Here is a 27,085-nt window from a genome sequence, read left to right as displayed (position 1 = left end):
ATGATTCATAGGTCAGTGCTGAGTGGCTTAAAAAAAAAAAAAACCCCTCTGAAAATGGTCAAGTCCAAGGACTGGACTGAAAAGGAGTGAAAAACCAACAAATGTCCAAAAAAAAAAAACTGGAAAACTATTGCCCCAGGACCACTATTTTTTATTTTTATTTTTTTAATTACAAGAATGTCTGGCTCCTTGGACGCAAAATATGAGGAAATGGGTGGTGAGTCAGAACAATGTGCCAAACACGCCTTTACAAAAGACTCAAACATGTGAAATGAAGGCAGACCTGTTCGTCACATGTTGCACAACTGGAATATGATAAAGAGCTGGCGCACATAAAAGTCGTGTTTTTTAGAAAAAGAAGATCAAAACAATCATCATTTTAAGTAAAGTTTTATTTAAAAAAAAAAAAAAAAAAAACTTTCATTGAAATTCAAGGTATTGGAAGACAATTAAATGAGCTGATGTATCCAGATGGAAATGGAAAGAATCAAGGAAAAAAAGCACAACATAAAGCATAACAGTATTGTGCAAGACGACGACTACATACTGTATACTTTTTTTTTTTTTTTTTAAATTTAAAGATAAATTCTTCACATTATCTATATAGTGTTTTCTTGACACTCCTTAGCCTGTAACAAACTCCTGCTTTGAGTTAATCATAAACATGAAAATGAGGTTTACTTTCTGCACATTATCTACTGAAGAGGTGCCCATCCAGCCTCTTTATACACATAACAGTGTGCCATTAAGACGAGCCGTACATGACAGCACATTATCTTTGATGCCATTAGGAAGGGACCATTTTTATTTTTTTGTTACCATTTAGTAAGCAGTGCTAATGAGGGCCAGCTTTAAGCATCACCACTTAAACAACATCAAAGTGGATCTCCAAGACAAGAAAATGACTCTGCTGGTGATTCACTACAAACTCATCTCGAGATACACAGAATTAAGGACGAGAAAAAAAAGAGAGAGAGAAGGAAACTGCTTTTACCCTGCTTTGGTTTACAATTTCTAAAAAAAAATGACAGTTCATGATAACATTTTTTTTTCCCCCAGTCTCTGGGCTTGATACCCAAAAGCGGCTTAAGTGGCAACTAGGGTCACCATTTTTAATTTCTTATCACAGACCTCATGAACAGAGTGCAGTTCAACAAGTCATACTTCCACAGTATGAATGCAAAATAGCATCAAATAAAAGGCCGGCTAAGCCTATTCATTGACAGCTAACATTAGAGGAGGACTCTCATAGAAATAAAAGCTAAACACATTGTACATCTTATTGGAGATTATTAAGAGCTTCTTGATATAAAAAAAATGCAAGTAACTGCACTGTATTTCCAGTAAACCCAAGGCTTCAAACACTGCCAAATCAGGTGTGAGATGACACTTTTTAGTGAAATAATCCATCCCAACCATTAAAACACCTGGTAAAATATTGCAGACAATTACGACCCTCTGTATAAAATAATAAACGTTTCCAGCATTTACAAAATGCTTAAAATAAAAATGTAATGTCACCCTTGCCTTCAGTGGCAGAAAGTAGCAGATAATGGGAAGTCCTGATTCACCTTAAACATTTCACCAGTTTCAACTGTTCTACAGTACTACAGTAGATATGTCTATATAGAAGTCTGTCTCGCAGAAATACAGTATGCAATGAAGAATGTATGAACCATCACATAAAGTTTTTACAGTGTTGTAAAGACTGCAAACCTAAGTTTCTGATAATAAAAAAAACAAAGTATTTAAAATGAAAACAGAATAAATGTTATTTTGTAAATGCAACATGTCGGTCACCAAAATGACTAAAAAGAGGCAAGATGTGATACAATTAGACAGCATTCCTGATGTAACAATCGAATCTCTACTATACTGCTTTTAGCAACAGATGGAATACTTACAATACACTGAAGATTTAACTGACAAGTTCATATATCTGGATGGTTTAGATGGAGAAGCCCAGTGTTGAAATCCATCTTTCAAAGCATGCTGTACAAACCAGGCTAGTTTGCACATACTGAAAAGTCAGGCACACAAAAAATAGGACCTTCACGAAAACATATGCCAACCACCGTGCACACTTTCTCCTCTATCCTTTGCTGAATTCCAAAGTAGCAGCAGCAGCAGCAGCAGTTTCCTTCTAATACTTTCAATCGGGGTCTTGCTTATCGCCCTGGTCCACACCAACACGGGCGTGTCTATGTGGGGAAGCAGATGCCGCAGCACTCCATGCAGATTTCCAGGCAATCTGAGGACTCGCAGCAAGCATCCATTATGCCACAGTCCATGTCACAAGGGCAGTTGCAGTCGTCGCCCAGATCGTCGGTGCAGCAGCAGCAGCAGCAAACCTCTGATGTGCATGCGCCGCATGAGGCCTGGGCCACCACCATGTTGCAAAGCGTCAGGAACTCACAGAAAAGGCAGGCCAAGATGCAGTGAACGCAGCAGTCTGGGTCCAAGCGGGGGTGACAAATAAATCAGTCACAAATCACACACAAGGATAAGGAAAAAACTAAAAAACTAAAATTAAAGCATAAATATTTCCAACTGTGGTGGGGAAAACTGTGTATAGAGAGTAAGTGAGTGATGCATGCTCAGCAGGCTGACAGGTGGAACACAATACGCATATGGCAAACAGAAATAAAAGAAAACATCCAAAGAAATCAATTTTCCTCTGCAGTTTTGATTAAGAGAATTGCTAAGCAATTGTGGCATTATCATGCAAACTGCTGGGCTGATCAAACAAAGATGATTAGCAAGAGTCCAAGAGTCCCTGCCTGGCAACTAGGTGAATTAATGCTTCCAATGCCAGCACCTCTGATTAACATTTAACCACCTCGCAGGAACTCTTTACGTGGCCGGTGGAAACTTTCGGCTTGCTGTTCAACAGCAGCCTCAGCAGTCTTCAACTTACTAATGTGTCCATTAAGAATCATAAGTGTCATTTTGAAAGGCCAAATGAGTTACATGTTTCACTGTACAGTTCACAGTGACAGTTTGTTTGTATGTAAGAGATCTAGTGAAGGTAATTTAAACTTATTGACAGAACATAATATTTGGCAGTGTCTCAAACCAAAGACTCTGTCAGAGTATCCCCAGAATGCTCAAATCTCTGATCAAACCCGTCAGTTATTGTCATTAGTTTTGAGCATATAGTCGTGTTAGAATCCCTGAAATTCTCTGAAGTGCTTGAAATGATCTGAGGAGCTCTTGTACCTGGAGCAGCTCTAAGAGGCAGTCGATGCGACTGAGCAAGCTGGGTAAGGAAGGCAGCAGGTTAAAAACAACATCGTAGCTCCGACTTGATTACTGTCTGACTGTCTGATTTGTTGCTCTCTGATTATCTCATCCGCACATTTGAAGAACATGTTGTCAACAAGGTATACAATACAGGAGAGGTGGTCTTGTTTCCTGATCTGAAATGAACTAAAACTTGTCTTTTAATTAGAGCTGGAATTACTTTCTTCCAAAAAAGAAAAGAAGAAGAAAATCCAAAATAAAACTGTCCAGGTGAGGTTGAACACAGATCAATGATTGTTTAGCCATGCCTATATGTTATCCTTGGTCAACCTTCCCCACACTAAAACCTCTGGTCGTTGCATCCAACTCACTAAACCATACTGAACATCCTTCTGTAAGTGCACCTGGCAGACACTCCTTGCAGCTGTCTCCTTTCTGAACCAAGGCCAGCGCAGCGCCCCTGCTTTGGAGTGTTAAAAAGACATGATGTGGATGGATGCAGAAAAATAGCATTACAAACAGGGTTCATTTGCATAACTTTCATCAGCCCATCTTGAGCTGTCAGAAGGGGCTGTTACTGATTGGGTTAGAGGGAAAGCGAAAGGAGGAGAGTGTGGAGGACGGAATTGGAAGCTGAGGGCCTCTGAATGCTCATGTTTGATTAATCAAAGTAGAGGGTTTTTTTTTCTCCCCCCTAATTTTGCACTGCTAAGGGCTGCGGAGCTGACCAGAAGCGCTAGCTGACTGCGATACAAACAAGATAGAGAAGGGAACATGAAACGAGAAAGCGCGGCTGTACATGTGAGGGTGCCTGAAGTTCGAATGCATCTTATTATCCTTATCTGAGGCCATAACACTGGCAGTAATGGAAGATGCATGAGAATAAATCTTTCAGTATTAAACATGTGGGGTGGACATGCAGTAAGCTGCTACTGGCCAGAATGTGGTTTTGCTTCATAGACCTTTTTTTTTATTTTTTTATGCTGGCATGCGCTGTAAGTGTACTGCCATCCGAGTTCTGCAAAATGCCAGTGAGAGCAATAAACACTGCTCGGCCACAGCTTCAAAGTTCAACCTAACAAACTCTGAAGGACCCAGAGGGTATAGCCATGCCAGCATTCGGAATGTAACAGCAGACTGTGAATACGATACAAACACAGTACATAGGCATTAGGCAGTGGCCAGCCAGCTCAGCTATTCACTTGGATGTATAATTCAGCACCAGCGATTAGTCTGTATCTTATAGAAGCCAGCAAGGAGGAAGGGAAAAGTGGTGGGGGTCATATACTGTACACAAGAGAGCTGGACGCAAGGCACATCTCCATGAAAAACAGAGAGAGACAGAGAGGCAGACAGAGACAGAGTGAAACCAAGCAACAGACAGACAAGAGCAGCATACACTGACAATGTTGCTGTTTAATGTCAGTGAGCGGAGATGAAGCCCAGAGTTTGCAGGGCCAAAAAAACAGCGCCCGGCGCCTCTGAGGAAATAGTATGAGACATCTGGAAAGCTGACATCAAAAAAAGGGGAGCGGCATGACACAAAACAAGCTGGATGGGCCTCAGAGCGGCAAGCTGTGCAAAACATTCAAACTCACAAAGAGGCAAGCGAGAGGGCAAGAGAGCCGGGCAGTCAGGAGGCGGAGAGAGAGAGAAAGAGTGATCAGACAAAGCCTTGGTGGCCACGCGAATGCACAGAAGGCACACTTGGGTAAAGGAGGCAGAGGATGTGGGCCGGATAGTCAATGTCCACCACATGCACGTAAAGGCAGGTCTGTTTATTAATGCATGACTGAGGGGGGTAAAAAAGTCAAAGGTAGAGGACTACAGCTTACAAAAACACACGCAAACACGTTCAAGTTTATAGCTTAGGGAAGTTTTTAACAATGCGCTCACAACCCTGGCATGAAATCTCTAAATGAAGCGGCTGAAGCGGCTTGGAGACGTTAACCGATTACACACAGTTCACAAAAAAATAGAAACATAAACCCGATGACAAGAGTCGAGACACCCCACCTCGCTAAACAAAAGCAGCGTGCTAAATGACTCCTCAAAAGCTGTTATCACAGATTGGCTACGGTGCCAACGGCGCGTGCCAAGAAACACAGAGAGCAACAGAATCCCCAGAGCTAGTTCCTGCTAGCTTACGCCTTTTATTTCCTGTGTTCGGGGGGCTGTTTAGGAGGCTAATTTCACAGGCAAACAGATTATGTTAATCCGTGTAAACATTCAAACACAACAGCTTGGCTCTTTTCCGGGGGGAAATAAATAGTTGAGAGCGAACATATTGATTCTGAGAGCTCTCACGCCTGCAAATAAGCAACACAAAAGCCATAATGAGACTTGTTGAGCAGCTGCTTTTGTTTTTTTGTTTTTTTAACTCCCTGCCCACTCTCTTGCTTTTGTTCTTTACCAATTAAGATGTTGAAAACATGATGCGTCTAGAATATCTCTTGGCGGATGGATCGCCCCTTTACCTGCACGGTGCTGTGCATGTCCGTGAGTGCCTTCATCAATCTGCGCACATATTTCATGTACAGACAAATGAAAAGGACCACTTTGCTCTTACATCTCTACCTGACCACTATGAATCTTGTTTTTTTTTTTGGGTTTTTTTTTGGGGGGGGGGGGGGGGGGGGGGGGGAGCAAATCCTCACATAAAAACAGTAAATCTGCAAAGGCCATGTTGGATGAATAAAGCAGGAATAGCCTATCTACTTGAACAAAAGTAAGCCTAAACACTGATATTCTATGAGCTACAGAAAGATAGAACACATGGAAGTCCACAAAGTACAGTAGCTGGAGAAAGGGTCGAGGGTGGGGGTGGATGAGGCCCTGTTAATGAGGGCCATGGTGCTGCTGACGGGATGTAGGGAGAGCCAAAAAGGTCCCAGAGAGGTGTGAGGGGCCGTGAGGGGCCCGGAGGAGGCTGGTTATGACTTAATGGGCACCCCGTGCTCTCCGGCCTCGTTAGACGGTCACACCTATCTCCACAATGGAAAAGGACCGGGCAGCCGCCTTCATTACTGGACTCACCTCAGCATTGCACCTGACAAAGTGACGGCTTCCCTGCATGGCAAACGGACTCTCTGGCTTGTTGTTAAAGAAAATAAAAGCCACAGGGGCGAGATGAGACGGCATTTGCTTGACGGGAGTGATAAATATGAGAGGTCATGCACCACCATCATTAAAAGGTGAGAGGAGGCCAGAATGTATTATCAATATCTTGTTAGGTATTATTTCATGAGCACCTGCGAAGAATACGCCCATTTTGTTTGATGGTGAGACTACAGATTAGGGGATACTCCATCACAAGTCTAAACCTAAACCAGGTCAGAGAGGATATTTACAGTTTCCTGGAAGTGGGCAGTACAGAAAATTCCTTTTTAATTGTTTCTGAACTCGTGATTTTATAAATTGGTATAATGATTGGTGTGCTTTTTTATTTAAGGGTGGGGGTTCTCTATAACGTTCTTCATTGAACCATGCAGCTTAAACCATTCCTGCTACATAACAAGGTAAGATAAGAGGGGAAGAAGCATACAAGCAGTAAAGTTTCAGAAATGTTAGTATTGGTTAAAAAAAGTGCAGCAGTGTGTCACTAACTTGAGTATGGAGGCGTTACCTTCAGGTAAAGGAGGTTTCTGCGACCCTGTTGAACTCCCTTTGCTGCGTCGGCTGCTGTCGCTGTTCACCGACAGGCTGGACCGCAGTTTTCTCTGCATCCTCTGCGACACAGGCGTGGATGGTTGCTTTCTGGGCTGCTCTGTCATTGGAGTAGCAGTCGCTGACCCCGAGCCAGGACGTGACCCGCCCGTGGCGTTCGTGCTGATGGTTGCACCGCAGGAACACGTCCGCGTGGCCTGTGATCCGCCGGGGTGGATTCCGTTACTCAGCACGGGTGTGCCAGCAGTGCTATGGTGAAAGCCATTTTGATCCTTGGCAGTGTCTTCTTCAGCAGTCTCCGTGGGCACTGGCTTAGACTCAGACTGGGGTTGAGCTGGTCAGAAGAGAAAAGATATTAGTTCTACTGTTTTTAAGTAAAGAGCTGGGTGTGTGGATTTAGTACAATTAAAGTACTTCATGGTCAGTGTAAGGTGATGAAAGTTGTAGTATATTTGATTCATCAAAATCATCTGCAAGCTAAGGCTTTTAATATAAAACAAAAACACACTGCTTGAAATTGCAAATATACACTCTCTCTAGAGACTGAAGGAATATTTCTTAATCAGAGCAAAGCATCAAGTCAGTTGATCTGGTCAATTAAGAACAGAGGGGGTTGTCAATCAGTTTTAGCTGCTGATAGGTGCACTCGATGGGCAGCAATGGGACAACCACAAAGTTGGAATGGTTTGGAGGCCACTGACATTTTTCGCTCCTCATCTTTTCTGGTGGTTTTTTCCACTAGTTTTGCATTTGGTCAGTGTCACTGCTGGCAGAATAAGGCGATATAGGACCATACAGAAGTTACTACCATACAGGTAGTCCACATCAATACGTGCCATGGCCAGAAGGTTGCTGTGTCTCCCAGCACAGTCTCAAAAGCATGGAGAAGATTCCAGGAGACAGGTGGTTACCCTAGGAGAGCTGAACAAGGCCGTAGAAGGCTTTTAATCCATCACCAGCCCGATGTCCTTTAGTGGACCTTGAGCTCATTGCTTGGTCCTGTGCTCACTGCCCAGCACTGTGGAGCCCAACTGGCATTTGCCATAGAATACCAGAATTGGCATTGGCGAGACACGAAAGGCTCTGGAGAAGCTGTGGAGAACATTACGGTGCCTGTAACATCTTTCAGCATGACCAGATTGGTGGGGGTCAGTGATCATCTTGGGAGGCATATCCACAGAGGCACGGACCTCTACAGGCTAGGCAACGGCACCTGACTGACACCAGCTATAAGGAATAATTCCTTGGAGCCACCGTCAGACTGGTGCAGTGGATCTTGAGGTCCTTCTGATGCACAACAATGCCACACCTCATGTGGTGAGGGCATGGAGGCAGTTCCTGGAGGATAAAGGAATAGATACCATTGACTGGTTCCCCACGCTCACCTGACCTAAATCCAAAGAACACCTCTGAGACATCATGTTTCAGTCCATGGACTAGCATGCTGCATCATTTTTCACTTTGCTTTTGGTGTCTTTGAATTCAGCCCTCTGTGGGTTTACAATTATAATAAGCATCCTTTCATTCCCAACACATTACCCAGACCATATCGGCACAGATACCCGGCATGATTTTTTTTCCCCACTGAGATGCGATGCGTTTTCAGAGTGTCCCTTTTTAAGTGTATTTTTAAGCTGAATGTAGAGGATGAAAGAAAGAAAACAAAACTACAAAATAAGAGAGATGTATTAGTTTACTATAACTTATGTTTTCCAGGGGTTTTTTAATGCTTCTGAATTTCCTTTTACCCAACTTCATTTTTGCTGTAAGAGAACTTGCAATCTCGGCACCTTGCACTTCATATATTTTATTCGCTTATAAAGTCACCGTAGCCTGCGAGTTTCACTTCTTACAAAGTAACTACAGTAATGGAGACACGCCATTCTAAGCTAAATCACTCTCAGCAAACCGTGCCACCATTCCCTAACATGATAAAAATCGATCACACGGCAAACATTTCAACTTGGAATCAAAAAGAGAGGAGCGGCGAACTTTATATGTGACAGGATCACAAAAGCCCCCGCTGCAGGCAGACGAGACAGTCGTTGGAGCCGTACCTCGGTGAGTTTAGACAGTGCGAGAGAGATTAATACAGTAAAAAGAGAAAGACAGCTTGTGATAGTGTACATATACAAAATGGCTGCTGTCTACAATAGTAATGATCTCCTCTCCTGTGAAAGCTCCGAGATGGCCTCGACGAGCCTTTCTAAGAGCACGCGTGACAGCCGCAGAAAGTCGGGAGACAGCGACCTGTCTGATAAGAGAGAAGAGGAAGGATGCGAGTGAGCAAAGGCGGTGGCATTTCCCTGAGAAGAGCACCTGCACATTCAGCTCTACTGGGAGCTACTCCTACATTACCTTCGCTCCACATCAGAGCCACTTTGCATGTGCACTTGCAGCAAGATTTTGTGAATTATTCATCTCTCTTTTTTTTTGAGTTTGTCTGTGTGAACCCTACTTATTCTTCCCCCCCCCCCAATGTAATACTTTCTTTATATACATTGAAAATATAACATCTTGACAACCAAACTTGAATTCTGCCTTATTCAGCTACTGCTTAAGGATGTTTAACATGCAGGGCTGTTTAACAGTTACACAGCTGTCCAAAAATATATCTATATATAAATAAATAAAATCAACAAGTTTCCAAAGTGGATGCAAACATAAAATTTAATGTGACTCTGGTAATTTCTTTCCATCTCTATTTTCTTTCTGTCAGCTCACCAACAAGTGCAATTACGGTTAACAAGAGTCGGAGAGAGTGTGGGAATCGGGCCTTGCGCTTTTTAACAACACATCACCCTGGGAGAGGCCGGACGTGAATGTGGATGTAAAACAAAGCAATTAAATACACACTCTGGGTTTCGCCTTCCCCTCATTCGGGCTTCTGCATGCTGCCTCGATAAACAAATATAGACTTGAGGGATCAGGATTCCATGCAATTTGAATTAGACAACTGGGTAGCGCACGATAGAATTCATTATGCAGTGATTTAAGACCAGGTTGATGGATTTTCTTCTCCAAAAAGACAAAAGCCTTGCAGCCTGCCCATGACAATGTGGGGGGAAGAGACTGAAGCCTAACAAGGAGGCTCGGAGCAGGGGCTACATTTGTTGCTGTTTTTTCCAGCTTTACCCCTGACAGCTGTAACTTGCTACAATTTTTCACTCATTTTAATATATGTATCCTGTATTTTATTCCACAGTGTCCTTTTTAAAAAAAAAATCTTTTCAGGAAGAAGGCTAGAAAACACAGCGAGTCAGGTCTGCAGCACATCAAGACACCAGTACTCACTTGGGTGGCCAAGATGGTGACTTCACCTTCCCACCAAGATGTTTTCCTTTAAACCAGAGTCTGTCTGTGTATTATAAGACCTGTTAGATTTCTTTAACATACATTTCCATACATAAATCCTTTTTTTGGTATTATCGTGGGTGGATAGTGCTACGCTAACAAAGAGAGCGAAGTGTTGAATCACTCATAATCTGTGAAAACAGTATCATGTCACAGTTATCTTAAGCTGCTTAAGTGACAGTCACACAGCAGTCAACCTTTTTTCTTTGGGTGCTTCCCCCCCCCCGACTATCACAAAGCAGCTCATTAACCAACTATTTTAATCTGCAAGCATCACAAACCAGACTGCAAACATTCAAATTTGATGAATCCAAAATCACTATCTAATCTAAAAACACATCCAGAAACTTAATCAGAAACACAGCCTTACCATTCACACTGGCCTCAGTTTGTTCCTAACTGATTAACTCCTCGTATACATCAAGATTTATTGACAGCTGACAACTAGATTAATGGGGAAACCCCGGTTTGCCCACTGTATCACTGCAGATTCATAGTAATCTACCTGTCTGAGTATGTAGTCAGAGAACATGGCAAACTCCACTACAGTGGATGACAGTTCCTTAACAAATGTATCATCCACAGCATGTTGAATTATAACAGTAATTTTGATTCCATCTTGTTTAAGCAAAGTAGCCACATGGACTTGCACATATAAACACACATTCACGCACAAACTGCACTGGCAGGCATAATTACCTTTTCCTTTTGAGAAAGCCAAGCTTTCAATTTGGCAAAATATAAATAGCTATTAAGAAACCACCGTGTAAAAAAAAAAAAAAAAAAAAAGTATATTAGAGGCGATTTGGGTTTCTGACACACTGTGGAGAGTTATAACATTTAGTCTGATGGGGTTGTGCACTTCAGTGGCAGGTTCCTGAATAGTCTTTGCACAGTTGCAGTCGTTATTTTTATCCTGATGAACGCGGTGGCCGAGATTAATGGACGCCATGGAGCAATATTCATAATCATTGATCATAATAATGGTGGTACTGTCAGAGATGGCAGTGACAGACTTGTACAGTCACATGAGACAAATGAAGAGATAATGAGGAAACGCAGAAATACACTACGTTTGAATTTGTGCTACTCTGGAATCAGAAACTTTCAGTGCGTGTGACTTACAGCAAAAGTAAACTCTAAAGCATATTATCTACTACCTCCTACACACCATTCAGCTTGGCGTGCACTGTAAACACACAATACAACACAACAGACTGAGGAAACCCATATGGAAAAGATATATATAAATCTTATAAAGTTTGTATCTGTCTTGTGTGAAACTTGTATGAAAAGCATAAAAGAGTGAAAACAGATATAAGATCCCTTGAAAAATTATATAATAAAACTTGTATGTTTTGGATACTTACTAAAACAATATATGAAAGTAATGAGAAAGTGGCCACTTTCATGAGTTAAATCATATAAGTTTTTACTATTTCTTTTCCATGTGGGAAGAGCCATCGTTTATCACGTCAACCCCTGTGAACTCTATTGAAGTGCAAACCATCGAGTGTGCATTCAACTTCTTTCACACAATATTCAGCTTTTAGCATTTCAAGGTAATGCGATGCTGTTGTGACGTTTCTGAACCCACGCTTTGATTCCACATCCAAGGATACAAATGTAAGCTGAGTCTGCTGATAAACCCTGACAGAGCAACACAGGCTCACCGCTAATACACCGCTCCGCTAACACAGCAGGAAACAAATCCCATGAAGTTTGAAAAGAACGTACAAGTTGTGCATTTGTTACAACATTGCAGCAAAGCTTCCGAAGGTGTCCTAAGAGATCCACATGCACACTTTAATAGGCTGTATGTCCAGTTCTTCCCTCCAAACAAAGTTTAAATACAAGCACACACACACACACACACACACACACTTCAAATTGGACTTGTAACTGCCCTATTTCTAGCACATCAACAACTGTTGAGAGTGTACATTTGTAGTTGAATAAAACATGGTATTCCCCTACACACGCTGTCACACACATCACAGGGGAAACTAGGGGGTGAGTGGTTCTTGACTGTCTAAGCAGCATCCCAATTTGGTCCCAGCTACTAGTAGCTGACAGCCTCAAATATCTGGGGAGAATTTTTAAAAGGCCAGTGTTTGATGGATTCATGAAGAACACACAAATATAATTGCCATTTGTCACCGAGTCTTCAGTGGCTGCGCCACACAGGGACCGAGCAGCACAGTGCCTGGAGAGAGCTGGAGCTGCACCAGAGCTGTGCAAGGCTAGGGGTGGGTGGGTGGTGGTGGGAGGGGGTCGATCTGTATGTAAAACTGAGTATATAAACACCTCCATTTTTGTCACAGAAAATAGGTCCTACAGGACGCAACTAGAAATTGCACCCAGAAGACAGCATGGCTACTGGAGATCTCTCTCCCTCTCCCTCTCTCTCACACACACACCTAGCTACCAGGAAGGAATATGCATGTATGCATGTCAGCTGTAACAAAGCTCCATACACAAGAATTCTAAAATAGTTGAGAACATGAAAATATAACACAGAGGTCAAACAGGGCAGTATGGAGATTCTCATTTGCACATAACTACATCATGAGTCACAGGTAAGGCAGGGAGCGGATTGAACAATCACACCAGTGCTGTATTTCTAAAGCTCAGTGCTTTTTAATATTAATGCCCCCGAGACGGAGAGAAACAGGGAGGAGAGAGAGACGAAAGGTGTTTGCCCAGGCTTATTAGAATGCCCATCATAGAGATCATACAGTTATTCAAATGTCACATCATTCCCACCAAATAAACACCACAAGATGAATACAGATTGTGTATCCATCTCCTAATGGCCATTATTACACAATGGCACAAGTTTGTGAGTTAACACTTGAAGGGGCCACGCAAGCGGGCGAGGCACCTGTAATTGTAGTCCCGGGCCTCAGACTAGAAAAAAAGGAAAAGCGAGGATGCACAGCAATTCCGCTAACACGGCTGGTGTTTTGTTTATTTTTGGGGGCTTGTATTAGAAAAACATGTATATTTTCTGCTCGACTGGTCATGTACCTGCATGATTGAAATGCTAATTTGTAAATGTGCAATGACCTAGCCAGACTCCTCCAACTCCCCCCCACCCCCCCTCGCTGCCAAAACAGCCTGAGGTATCATCTCTCCTCCTAACAAACAGCAGCGTGTGGAAGAGCCCCTGCCTTTCAATCCAAAGGGATATATTTTCTCATTAGAAATTATACATCTTCCCTGTCCATATTTATAGACGCAAAACCAGGGGAATTACGCTGCAGAGAGAGTGAGAGGGACACACACGGAGAGAGGAAAATAGTACAATGAATGTTATTACAAAAGGGCTCTGATTGAAATTTTCCTTGGGCGTCTGAAAGCCTCGTTTGCAGTTTGACCTTCTAAACTACCGGACAAGGACTTCCTTTATTGTCTAGAAGGACGAGCTGGGAGGGAACACGCACAAGTGGCTCAGGGATCATCGTTCAGGTGTCCAATTAAAAAAAACAAACAAACAAACAAACAAACAAGAAAAACATGATGATGATAATCATAGTGTGAAAAGTATCAATATAAAGGCATTTATCAGGAGTGTCAAATGAGTCAACCAGCAACCGAGAACGAGCTTTTGATCGGAATATTAGCGTCCTGCGGTGTGAGGAGGTGGCTGCCATGCAAAGTCAGCGCTCTTGTCTTTACACAAAGTGCATGGCAGCCTGACACGGGCTAACAGAAATGTCACTTGTTCCAACAGACTGCAGCGATCTCACGGCAGCGATCACACAGCAATCCTAACCCTGTCAGTTCACACACATGCGCAAAGTGTTTTGTATTTATCCAAGATAAAATGGTGATGATGACGGCTTCGCGCCTGCTGATGATGACCGTTGAAGAAGGCTAAATTACCTGCTCTGACATTGGATCCCCCTCAGCCAAAGTGACATGCTCTGAGTGTGTGTGTGTGTGTGTGTGGGGTTGCAAGCATGCCAGGGTAGTCTGCAACAGAACTCTATTAACTGTCTTGACCTGTCAAGGCTAATCATATTGCATAGCATCTCATTTAAACAGGAAACATCACATTTCTGTCTGTTTTCCTACCCTAGTCCAGGACAGTCAGTCGATAACGCTCAGCAGTCAAACACTGTCCGTCCGCCCCCCTCCCCCGCCTTTTAATTCTCTGTGACAGTCATTCAAAAATTTGACTCCACCAACCTACTGAAGTGAGACTTGAAGACATCGTTTAATATTTCCACTCCTCATTTCCCACACCGCTGCTGCATCTACCCAGGAAAAAGTGGAATTAAAAAAAAAACAAAAAAAAAAAACTTCGACCTTGTTCTGCTTAATTACATTTTACAGGAGTGAAGACAACTTGAAAGACAAAAGCTTGATTCGATGACACGAATCCATCAATCTACTCAGTGCAAGTGTTCGCATTTCTAAAGGGAAGGAGGTGGTGATCGAGGAAGGGTGGGGCAGGGTCCGGGTCACCAATTCTTCTTTGATTTCAAAATGGAACATTTTCCCAGATTAATACGTTGACCGCCATCACTAAAACTCCCAATGAGATGCCACTTTCTCTGCGATGAATCATGCTGAAGGGAAAGTCACACACGCATTCAGCCACCAAAGCTCCAGCCACACAGGCCCCAGGTCTCCACTGTTGTGTGGAATTTGGCACGGTGCTAATTTGAGTATTACTAATACAGCACGGAGCGAGGAGCGTTCAAAGCCTTGCAACCAGCCTGCTGTGAGAGACACTAAACGTTGCACTGTTCTCCACTTCTCCTCATTTCTGAGATGACTTTTATACGAAGCTGTTCCTGCATTAAGCTTTGCCAAATGCTTTCCGTTCCCCTTCATCTGTTTCTTACCATCCACGAGGAGGGAAAGAGTTTATAAAGACAGCCAAATGCACGACTGCAGTATCTTTAAAAAGCTGCACATCTTGCACGGATTTAGACTTTACACGGCTAGCTACCACAATTTCTAGAAAGATCAATTATGACGTGACTCAGAGCAGGCCTGAGGGAGCTGCCAGGCTTCATGCTCCCCAAGAAAAAAAAAAAAAAAAAAAAAAAAAAGTGCTCCACCCTCTCCTCGTCGACGACTCAAAACAAAAAGAAAAAACAAAAAAACGGAGCAACAGTGAGGAGGGAACGGGAGAAGGGGGGGAGAAAAGGGAGGGAAGGAGGAGAATGGGGGTTATTTTCAGTTTCAGTTACATCGATGACTCAAATATTCCACCGCCTTTCAAAATCTCCTCACTGCAGCAGAAGTTCCACAGGAAGCTTTGCTTGTTTGAAATTCAACGGCGGGCGCGCAGACGTGCACATGCGCACCCTCACACTCGGGCACATGAAGGCATGCACACATGCAAAAATGAAGCAGACACACAGGCAACAACTGCATGAGCCAAATAAATTTTGTGGAAGATCCACGAACACTAATATTGAAGTCAGAGATGAGGATCTGCCACTCCCTAAAAGCCAAAATCCAGCTGAAGTCTGACTCTGGGTCAGAAAGGGGAGAGGCAGTCTATCAAAATGCCCCCACACCTAGTTCCTTTATTTGCTCAGTATCAATCTCAGCATTAACCCTCTGCTAATGGGACAGCTGTGGGTCACCGCCTCGCATCGTCTGGATGCCAATCAAGGCCTTAAGCTGAGAGATCAGCCTTTGGGACAGAGGTGCTCGTCTGCCTCTGAGTGGCTTTTAAAACACAGAGACGCCTGTATCGATTTTAGCTCTAGCCTGAAAGAGAAGTGTGGGGTGAAGGGGGTTGTGTCAGCTGTGGTTGTCTGTGCTTCTGGACGGGAGCCAGCCGCCGGGTCCCCGGTCACCCTCCACTGATCAGGGGGGCCTGACACAATGACCTCGTAGAAAGGCACTGAACCTGCAAACACGAAGGGGGCAAGGAGTTGGAAGCTCGAGGGGTTCAGGGCTAGCGAGGGCAACATCAGCAGAGATCTCAGTAATAGAAAAGGGTTTTAACCTTAATGTTGGAGCCAAAACCCTGTTAGAGGCCAAGTAATCCCCCCTGTGCTATCTGATTTTTTTTCTCTCCCCCTGTGTGTGTGAGGAGCTTCTGAAATGCATTCATGCTGTCATGTGTGGCACTGGTTAAGGAGCTGGTAAACATGGTCCAAACAGTCCAGCTACCTTGCCATATCTGTGCTAAACGGGTAAAAAAAAACAATAAGGTAGACAACACACAGAAAGCCAGGTTTATTTCCTTTGTGTTACAGCACTACCAAAGAACAGAGCTCCTATGCAGTTGTAGCACAATGAAATTTTTTTTTCAGTAGTTACGTTTGAAATCCTTTATACTAAAACTTTCTCAAAGTTTCGATGACTAAGAGCAGGTTTAGTTAGTGAGTTTGAGGGTCACACAGGAAAAGGTGCACACATTTCTTAGTGTTTGTAAAGCATCTGTTCAGAAGATGGAGGTTAATGTCAGTCTAAGCTTTGAGCATATTTATAGATTTTTAGACATTATTGTGGTGATCATTAAATATTTGCCACCGTTTAGACATCGCTCTCAAGGGTTCTCAAAGAGTTTACAGTCATATCAGTATTAACCCAAAACCAACGAGGGTGGGAGTAATGTTCACATTATGCTTATTAAATAGGTATAAACTTTCCTAGTGTGTGGATATTATGCAATATTGTTAATACTGCAGGATATATTTTCTTGCAAATTTTCTTCCAGAACCCTGCAGATCCCCAAAGCCCACTTTGTGAACCACTGATCTGCTGAAGTGACCTAAAAATCTTTGTACTATTGTGTTATAGCATAAAAGTACTTTCAGGTTATTGCGTAAGAGTGCAAAGATTGGCTCAAGAGACAGAGTGGGTCGTCTACCAATCAGAAAGTCAATGGCATCCTTGGGCAACATACTAAACCTAAAGTTTTCCTAGCAATCGTGTGAGTGTGCAAGTGTTACAAATCAGTTCTTTGCATTAAAATATATACATAGATAAAACACAGTTGGTTTGTTTTCTACAAAGTAGTTGCGACATCTGTCTAAAATGTAATGGATTTGGTTGACACGTATGTTTCTTTTAGGGCCTGTTGTGTGTTTCTATACAACAGTGTTGCTTCTTAACCCCATGACATGTTATAGACATGTGGAAAAACAAACCTCTGACCCTTACTCCAAAACCTGTGCTAGTAACAGTGTAACTTTCAGCTTCTGAAATGTGTCCTCAAAAGTAACAAATCAAAAACTATTTATATTTCTTACGAGTACACTAAAAGTGTTAAAATGACTTCAAAAGATTTCTCTGAATTTGAAAAAAATTCTACGCAGTCTCCCCAATCAAAATCCATACATGTTGTCTTGCAGCTAATGTGCACTTAAAAGACTGCGGTCCACAAATGGAGGCATGCATATCTAATCATCTGGCTCAAGTATTTTGAATATCTTCAAAAAAAATAAAAAATTAACAGCGAATAGTCTCAGGCACTTTGGGTAAAATATGCTAATTAACACACTTGAAATTTCCCATATGAAATCTATCTGCACCAAGACAATGAGAAAATAATTACAACAGAGGTAGAATTACAATGACCATTTTAATCAACCCCTACACTAGCATTTCACCCTATTTATACAGTTTTTGATTCCATGACCCACTGGTAAGTAATCACTTGAAAATTACAGTTCAGTTTATAATAGGTCTATGCTTTAGACACATTATTTCTGCAGATGGGGCTGCGAGGATTGCAATAAAGATATGAATCTTGCATAACAACAATTACAATGCAATTCCTATACCTTAAAAAAAACATTCTTGAAAAAGAGAATTGACACAAGGTTAAAAAAGTCTTAAAGTACTTAAAGCACTTTGGAAGACAAACGAAACAAAGTGACACGATCTTAGAATGTTGATTCAACAATTGGCCAGCAAAAACACCTCGAGGAAGCCTCGCCACCCCTTTTTTCTTTAAATCTCATATCAAAAACTTTATAAGTTCGTATATAACTCTGAATTGTTGAATCTTTTCTGCAAAGACAAATGAAAGTATATGACACGACCACGTTAAACAATTCCCGTTGCTGCTTTTATTAGAGGTCTTTGTGACCTCCACTTCCAAAAGGTCAACTCGATACACAGGTAATAACCTTGAAAGTGTGCAACTAAAGAGTGAAATCACAGATTCACACAAAGGCCAGACTAATGTCTTTCTTTAGAAAAAAAAAGAAAAAGAAAAAAGAAAAGAAAAAAGTCGTGTTATTTGACCTTCTTTTCTCACTACAGAATTTCCATGAGATTAAAAAAAAAAAAACAGACCTGTTCTTCACATGCTGGTAAGGTCATCTTTATCAACTGCAGAAGCATTAAAAAAAGTATTTGACAATCTTATGAATAATGTGATGATTAAACTCTTAAAACTAGTGCTGGGTGGTAGCAATTTATTTCCAGACATGGGCTGGAGAGGCATGGCCCTGTTTGCAAGAGATATCAGGTGCTTGAAAAACCAGAATAGTCTCTTGAGGAATGTCTGTCTCCCACACATGACTCTTCCTCCTCTCCCAGGTTTCAGAGCCACAGAGGAACTGTGTGCTGACAAAGGTCTAACAAGAGGGGCAGAATTGTACTTTTGTTGTCTAAGCCGCAATGGTTTACAATCTAAGCGGTGACTGGAATTTATCTTGTTTGCAATCGTACATTATTACGCCTCGCACAACGCGTGGCATAACAGTGTTCACTGCACTTTCCTTTAAATGCGCTCTGCTGAGAACATTTAAAAAATACAGAAACACCACTGTGTTTACTTTCTCATTTTAAGGGGGCCCACTGATTAAATAGACCACTTGTCAAAACAATGTTATCATAACTGAAATAGGATCTTTGCTGTTATTACAACAATATAATGGGCTTCCTCTTGTTGTGATAAGTCACCATCCACAAATTGTACACAGCTTTAAAATCGGACAGCCCTGGGACACAGTCAGGACTGAGATGTAGGCGGGCAGATGATTTCTTATTGATTTCCTGTTTCTGTGGTGAAGAGAGCTCTCAATTACCCCTGCCAGCGAGCAGATTGGTTCCCTCAAAACACAACCACAGCGAGACTGCCAGTCTATGACATAAATAGGTTAAGTTAAGCAGCCCTAAATCATTTTTCCAACTATTAGATGACCACAAACAGACAAAGCTGCTTAAAAACGTTCTCCAAGATTATAGTTCATTTTCTTTATTTACAAACCTGGGTATCTTACATGTCTTTTTAGCTATAGCTCAACTTCATAATGCAGTAAGCTCCACTCTTTGAAAGGCTCAATGTTACTACTGAAATTAGAAAACTCAACAATTTGTAGAAGCTTTTAGAAATCAGACAAATTAATTGGGAAGTGATTTTATCCCCTACACTGATGCCTATATATCATGTTTGATTTTATGGTTTTATTGTACTTTTTAAAAAAAAAATAATAATAATAATTATTGTACTTTCTGAAACCATGGTGGAATGGTTCACGCGGTCGCTTAAAAAGTGAAAGATCCCCAGTTTGGTCCCATAAGAAGACAGATATTCCTTGGGAGATGCATCCAGCGCTTGAGTCTGCCAAATCAAGTATGCACAGCTACCAGCTCTGGCAGCCCCTTATGAATAAGGGTATAGCCAAAATTATTTTTTTTGTGTGTTAATATACGTTACTAGAAGAAGAAGAAGACAAAGTCAGTTTAATATTTTGAGATATGTTACAGTTTTACTTGAGTTACCCCAAATGTAAAACTTTGTAAAAAGGATGCAAAACTTTGTCTAACTAATCTAATGGCGCTCATTTCTGACTAGTAACAGTGATACTGAGGCGAGCTGTTGAGGATATCCTGAACTTTTCTGATGCCAAGCTGCTGCTTTTATTAGTGTTAGCCACTGTGAGACACTTCTTTGAAGTGCATCCAACTTTGTCAGAGAATGTCAGACAGTAAATAAACTCTCATAAAACATGAAAATTGAATTATCCTGTTTATCAGAAAGTATGATTTCCTTTGCTAGCTTGTTAGCATACCGTCTGTGCAGGGGCTTGCAAAGACCTGAAGTTGTTTCTGTTCTGGATGCAGTTTGCATTTTACCGTTACGCTCTCGTACTGTTGTGCAATAAAAAATAAATAAAGGTAACGTACATATCCAGGCTGTAGACTGTGCTATTATTTTTCTCCTCTGGCACACAAACTGAAATCAGCTGATTGTGGTGCAAGTGCAAATGGAACCAATAAGTGGGCTCGACGGACAAGCACACTAACAATTCCAAGGAATTGAAGTACTTGGGACCGGTTCTCTACAAGAACTAACATTCCTACTTATAATTGTCACTTTTCAATATTTTTAGCAACATCTAGGTGTTTAGAATTTCCTGTTTCATTGGGAAATCTCTGGAATATTCTCAAAGTATTCTATCGCAGGACAGAGTTGAAGACAAACTATTCAAACTAGACAAACTAAGTGTTTTTATTGTATTATAAATACTATAATCAGGCTTTGATCTTTCAAATGAAAAAACAGGAAAACTTCTTTACCAGCCTCTGTGTGTTTATGTGTGTGTGTGTAGCAGAAAGAAAGAATCGGTGTGGATGTTAAGGGGAGCGACATCAATTACAACGCAAAACTGTTGTCACAGGGGCTTATCTGCTGAGATGAAAGCAGAGCATGCCTCCCTCTAGAAGTGCAATACTCCGCACACCTGCCAAGCTAGAGAGACCTCTTGACAGAATTTTCTTTTTTATTATTATCTCTTTTCCATGCTACTTCAGTAAACAAGCCACTGGCAAGTCATTAAGCTTAATACCAGAAAAGGCAGGAAAAGGCACCCTGGAAAAGTTAACAACCAAGAAACAAAGGAACTGTTGTCAAGAACTGTGTCAAATGAAGAAAAAAAAAAAAAAACAATCCTTATTATTGCTAGGCACTTACATGGATGGAAGCAATCAGGTGCTATTAGCCTATGTTGACACATCTCACTCTTCTTAGGAACAATGAAACACACACACGAAGGCACACAAAGCTTTTAGCCCGTTTCATTTTGTGACCTGCAATCCATATTTCAATATCAATTCAAATTGCTGAACTAAAGTGCATCTTGGTTTAATTAGACTCAAGAAGTTCAATGTCAAATAATTGTTTTGTAAAACCTCACCGTGCACTGCATTTGCATAAAACAATGTGATTAACTCAGAGTTACAATACAGGCACACAAAGTTTCCCCAAAGGAAAAGAAAAAAAAAAACCAGATTAGAACCATCTAGAAAAAAAAGACATCTTTTGAAAATCTAAAACACCTGCTAATGGTATGATGGATCGCAGGGAGGAACAATATACTCATGTAATCCTGGTGAACATTTCTTCAACAGAAAAGTGCCTCTAGCTGCTGGCACAGGTCTTCTTCAATAGGTGAATGATTGGTGCAGGCTAAAAAACACTGCGGCTAACATTCAATCAGAGTGTAAAGACAGCTAGTGCCAGAACCACAAACAGGATTTCCCCACTTCCAAAACACAGCGCTGAGGGTTTGGAAGGAGAAGTAAAAAAAATGACGAAATGAGCCAAGTCTTGGTCATTATGGCAGAATAAGAGTGCCTGCATGTTACCACGCTTACCAAGAGAGCTTGGTGCTATCTTGACATTACTTTAATTGGAAACACTGAAGCTAATATTTTAGTTGGCCAACTGACCCCTGCCTCAAACACTGTGCAATTGCCATAACAACAACTATCCATATAGCGGTTGTGATGATAGAAAAAAGGACGAGATTATAGCCGCTTTAATGTTAAATAAATGGTAAACAGAACCGTTGTGACTGTTGCAGGCAGAACGTGTTTGTCATTTTCGCTCTCTACAATTAAACGGTGCATTGTTGTTTATCATTAAAAATAACAGCAAGATGCCCCGCTGCCCGCCCACAGCTTTTCCCAGGTCGTTAAAACTTACTTCTTACAGGCTCGCAATAATTAGGCTTCTCCTCCATCACGTGACTCGGTCCTTCGGCGGCTGGTTTCCTGGGAGATGATGTTCTCCCTGATGATTCATTGTCACGAGCATCTAGGGTCACAAGAATTTAACGTCAAACAGAGCTGATGAAGAAAAACCCGCCGCACGGAGAGTTGCGCAAACTAAGTACTGTGCTGCATGGTGACCGACAAGACGGGGTCGCTTAGTTTAATTTCATGCTATTAAGGACTCAGCTGTTCATTCCTTTAAAATAAAATAAAACAAAATAAAAAAAACAGATGTAAACTTTAAGTGTAGAGTTGGCCACGGAGGACAGAATATCAGGGACAGCTGGATGATCCAGAGGTGCGGAGGCCGCTCAGCATGTTTTTGCCAGAAAAAACAGGCCACTGGCAAACTGCACAACATTGAGGGGCGGTTCAGGTAAAGGCCTTGCCAGAGCTCTGGATCTCATTTTCTCTCCTTTTGCTCCCGGGCGTGCTCTACCTGCCAAGCTTTTTAACTGCCATAAAAGGCTGCATTCATCTAAATTGGAAAAAGTATGTTGGCAAAAAGAAGAAGAAGAAGAAGAAGAGAAAAAAAAATCTTACAGCCTGATAGATGCGCAAATGCACGAGAGACAGCTTCACTCATCTGCCTAACCCATTTCTTCTGGCCTCTTGACTTCAAGGCTCGCTCAGGCTTCGCTCACTGCACACTGCTGCTTTGTTCGGTAAATAAACCTTCCACAATGACTTTATTCACTGGTTTGGAGCCAGATGCCTACTCATAGGCCATAGTTTTGGGGGATTTTTTCCCCTTAAAACTGAAAGTTTTTCAGTGCCGTCGTGTAGCTCGAGCCTTCAGCTCGGTGAAGATTGATTCAACAAACCTAAAAAAAAAAGAATCACATTTACAGAAGCCTTGCTCCCATACTCCCATACAACACACCCTGTGTTTGTAAGCAAGTGATGGATGGGGCAGCGTAACAGATGAGTGCGGGCCAGAAACTCTGCCCAGACAGATATGGCACATATCTCAGCTCAGGGGGGGCTAATGTATGGTAGCGGCGGTGACGTTAGCAGCAGTTCTGTGTGATGCATCGCAGTATTTAGTGATCACAGTTAGAAATAAATTGCTCTATTCTCTGTACATCCGCAGTCCCCCGAGAGGGGAAATCTAGTCCTAACTCCAAGTGCCTTTGAAGGTCCAGCAAAAAAAAAAAAAAAATCCATTCACAACCCAACAGCCCCAGTGATTGCTTACTTTGTCCTACTTTGCTATTTTCTGACAGTGCCATAATGATGCTTGGTATAAATAGGATGGTTAATGGTTCATTGCTTGTTTGAAGAAAAATGAAAAGGGGGTGTGGGGGGGTAAGCTTATTTTACATGTGATAATCTTAGGGGCAACTAGAAAGTTAATTAAAAACTATAATTGGCTGTGGTTGCTGTTAATAGTCACTAGGGCGTTTCTGCAGACTTTATTGGGGGAAAAAAACAAAAAAAAACCACAAACACTATCGAGCTTAAAGCTGGAGCAGAGATACTGATGCACACCAAAAGTCACATGAATATAATGTAGAAAGCAAGTCTGTGATTGTCCAGAGCAGACTGAAAAATCCTGATATGCCAATCATCTGTAGCACACATCCACTGGCTTGTCTTTAGGATTTGCTTTTTAGCGTGAGTTTCTGACTGAGTATGACACTATATTTAGAGCTCACTTTCATTACTGGTATGCTGGCAGCTAGGATTGAAAAAAAAAAAAAACAACCTCCATAAACATGTACACCAGAGGCTGGTGTTATATAGGAGGGTTTTTTTTCTTTTTTTTTTCCTTTGGATTGGATGTTTTAAGTGGGTAAACTTGGCTTGAATGTGGGTAAAAGGTTCATTTTAAATGTGATTGGTGGATCTGAACCAGTACAGAGCCAACATATTCTGACAAAAAGCTAATTAGATCTTACAAAAGCACCTCTCTCATCCTCCCAAACCCTCTCAAGGATAAATACACCTGACTTATGTAACTGAAATTGTACGTTTCTAAATCAATCGGTTTTCACTTTAGGTCCATCCTGTGTTTTCTTACCGTGTGTGGCTGACAGCAGGGGACTTGTCTCCTGCCCTGGGCCCTTCGCTGGCTCTGCCAGCCCATCCGGATGAAGGACAGTCTCCTTGGACATGAGACAGTCGTCTTTTGGGGGGAAACAAAACAGCAGAAGTAGTTTCTCCCTGTCCTCAGCCTTCAATGCTGTGAAAACCAACGCCTCATCATCAGCACAGGCTTGAAGACACAAATAAAAAAATGTTTTAAACAAACGCGCAGGTTAACTCGATAAAGTCGCCAACTTATTCAGGCAGCGAGAAAAGTGACGTCGCGCTCCAGAAAGTCTTAGTGGAAATTTCCCTTTTTGTCGTTTTTTTTTTTTTAAACATAAACTTACTGCAAAACTTCACATGGCGTTCATTTATTCACATACACACTATTTTCTATAGGTATATATATATATATAAACGCTTTAATTGTTCTAAGCGTTATTTACGGCAAAAGGCGACACGAAGGACAATTTACCTTTCAAACATGACAACTCCGGTGCTTCAGAAGTGATTTATTCCCATCCTCGCTTCCTCCAACTCGTTTCCCGAGACGTTAGGAAGAGAAAGGAAACTGGGTGAAGGAGTTGCTTCGAGTCCAAAAACTTTTCCGTAAGTTTAGTTGGCAGTGTAACCGGGTCTCTGCTCGGTCCAGATGTTGTTGACGTGCAAAAAAACATGAATAATAATCCTCGCGACGCCCTCGACGCTCAGTGGCGGTAGTTTACTGAGGAAAGCTGCGTCTAAAACATTTTCATCATATCCGCATTCCTGCGCCACCACAGCCAGAGAAGCCACTCTTCTCTGCCTTTGCTACTCTTGGCGGCGGAGAGGAGAACAAGGCCCTCCCTGAACATGTGTCCCCAAAAATAAAGTTAGGAAAAAGTGAGTAATCACGTAAAATATATATATATATTTTTATTATGCCAACATATATATAATTTAATTTAAAAAATGAACATATTTTTGCATGTGTAATAGAGTCATGAGAAATTCAAGTAAAAGTCAAAACATTTTGGTTCTCACAAGATTGCTTTCATTAGTGTCTTTTCTTCCAGGATGACAGTATTCCCATCCAAAGGGAGTGAGATGTCACTGAATGGTTTAAACACTATGACAGTGGTGGCAAATTCTCAGGTCTTTGCACTCAAGCGGTGCAGATAGTGCTCTCTGAAACCATCATCTGAAAAGCAGATGAGGGAATGTATTTTGAAGGAATTGTGTTCCATTCCTGCAGCAGACTTGGAGAATCATTGCCAAGGCAAGCTGAAGCTGTGACATGATGACCCAGTTATTGAGACACTTATTGTTGGTTTGTGTTTTATTTTCCTTATTTTTGTAAATGAATTTGGTTTGTTTGGAAATAAAAACAGAATCCAGTGATTTCCAAATTTCACAAATCTGTATCTTATTCATATCACATGTTTAAACTGAGAAAATTGATAATTTAAATAAATTAATAGGGTCATTTTGAGTTTGATGGTAGTAACATATCTCAAAAATGTTGGTAAAAAAGTAAATGCCACTAAAAACAAACAGCTGGAGGAACACTCTGCAGCCAATTAGTTTAACTGCTAACATGTTACAAACATGACTGGGTACAATGATATATTCAAAATTTGAATTTTTTATGAAAAACATAAACAAAAAGATGAATGATTTGTTAGTTAAAGCTTGAAAGTATATACAGGTTTTAGACCAACATATGCTCCTGTGACAAAGTGGTTACACTTAAACTCAGTTACCACTTGTCCCTTAACCATATTGATAATTTATCTAAATTCATCTTTTTTTGTACAGTTGGCCATAATACTAACTTTGCTTTACATACTATCCCGGGTTGGTTTGTGGTAGCACTAGTTACATCCATTACATCCATGCATATGTTTTTAAAGCAAATACTACTAATCAACAAGTCATTTGAATTTTCTTCTGTTCACAGGTAAATTTCTAATAAATTATGTTTGCTTATGTTGCTTTGGTTATATTTACCATGTTTGTCAATTTGTTCAGGTCCTATATCTAAAACAGGTGTGTGGGAGGGGCTGCCCCAGTACCTCCTGTTTATATAGGGTTTTTGTTTAGAATCGTATTGTTTGGTCTAACCCATTTTTCAATGGTAGAGACTAATGAGGTTCAAGTGTGTGTAAAGTCCTGTATACAGCAAGTGAGATTTTGCCTACCAGGTTTTAAAATGGTATGATGGAGATGCCAGAAATAAAGTACACTTAAAAGAAACTGATGCCGTTGCTGTCTACTTATCACCTTCCTTGCCACTTGGTCTACACTACCTCACAGCTCCCATCCAGATCACATCTTTTTCAAGGTCAGGCCTTGCATATTTCACCAAGATAAGACCTTCCACCCACTCAAAACATTTGCACCGCATGAAAAGAAATTTGGGTAAAAGAAGAGCCAGGATTGTTGAAAAACTAGAAAGTATATAGGTCACCTGCACCTATGACCAATTTATAACCCCCAATTAATCTAGCCCCATTGTGGCAGGAGTACCCAGAAAGGATCTATGCAGACAGGGAGAACATGAAAATTCCACACAGAAAAGCCCCAGCTGGTTAGTGGATTTGAACCATCTTGCTGTAAGGCAAGAGTACTAACTACTCCACCATTGACATTTTACTTGAAATTTGACCCTCTTGGAGCATCTGTAGCTTATAACTCAAAATGTGACCAAACCTGGCAAGGCACTGTGGTGTTTTCTGTCATCTGCCTTTTCAATTATGATGTAATGGGATGGTGTTTTTTTTTCTGTACAGGTACTGGCACACAGCCTTTCTTACTTACCTTC

The 27,085-nt window shown here is 41.5% G+C and overlaps 1 protein-coding gene across 3 annotated transcripts; it reads right to left on the bottom strand.

Moving 5' to 3' along the window:
• Positions 1–517: 517 nt before the first annotated feature.
• Positions 518–25,103, bottom strand: mdfic (MyoD family inhibitor domain containing). Of its 3 annotated transcripts, none has more exons than XM_040035817.1 (5): positions 24,758–25,103; positions 24,275–24,379; positions 22,184–22,294; positions 6,869–7,243; positions 518–2,452 (listed from the first exon to the last, which is right to left on the bottom strand). In XM_040035817.1, the coding sequence occupies exons 2-5, from the start codon at positions 24,366–24,368 to the stop codon at positions 2,202–2,204; spliced, it is 831 nt and encodes a 276-aa protein (XP_039891751.1). In that variant the 5' UTR covers positions 24,369–24,379; positions 24,758–25,103; the 3' UTR covers positions 518–2,201. The 3 variants fall into 3 exon arrangements, with proteins under 3 accessions (XP_039891751.1, XP_039891749.1, XP_039891750.1); XM_040035815.1 differs by having other exon boundaries at positions 24,275–24,469; positions 24,758–25,101; XM_040035816.1 differs by having other exon boundaries at positions 24,275–24,436; positions 24,758–25,101.
• Between the last annotated feature and the right edge of the window lie 1,982 nt (positions 25,104–27,085).

The sequence above is a fragment of the Simochromis diagramma genome, unplaced genomic scaffold, assembly GCF_900408965.1.
Source record: "Simochromis diagramma unplaced genomic scaffold, fSimDia1.1 OVJJ01000816.1, whole genome shotgun sequence".
In the NCBI taxonomy this organism is placed as follows: Eukaryota; Metazoa; Chordata; class Actinopteri; order Cichliformes; family Cichlidae; genus Simochromis; species Simochromis diagramma.
This window is presented reverse-complemented; position numbering and strand designations above follow the sequence as displayed.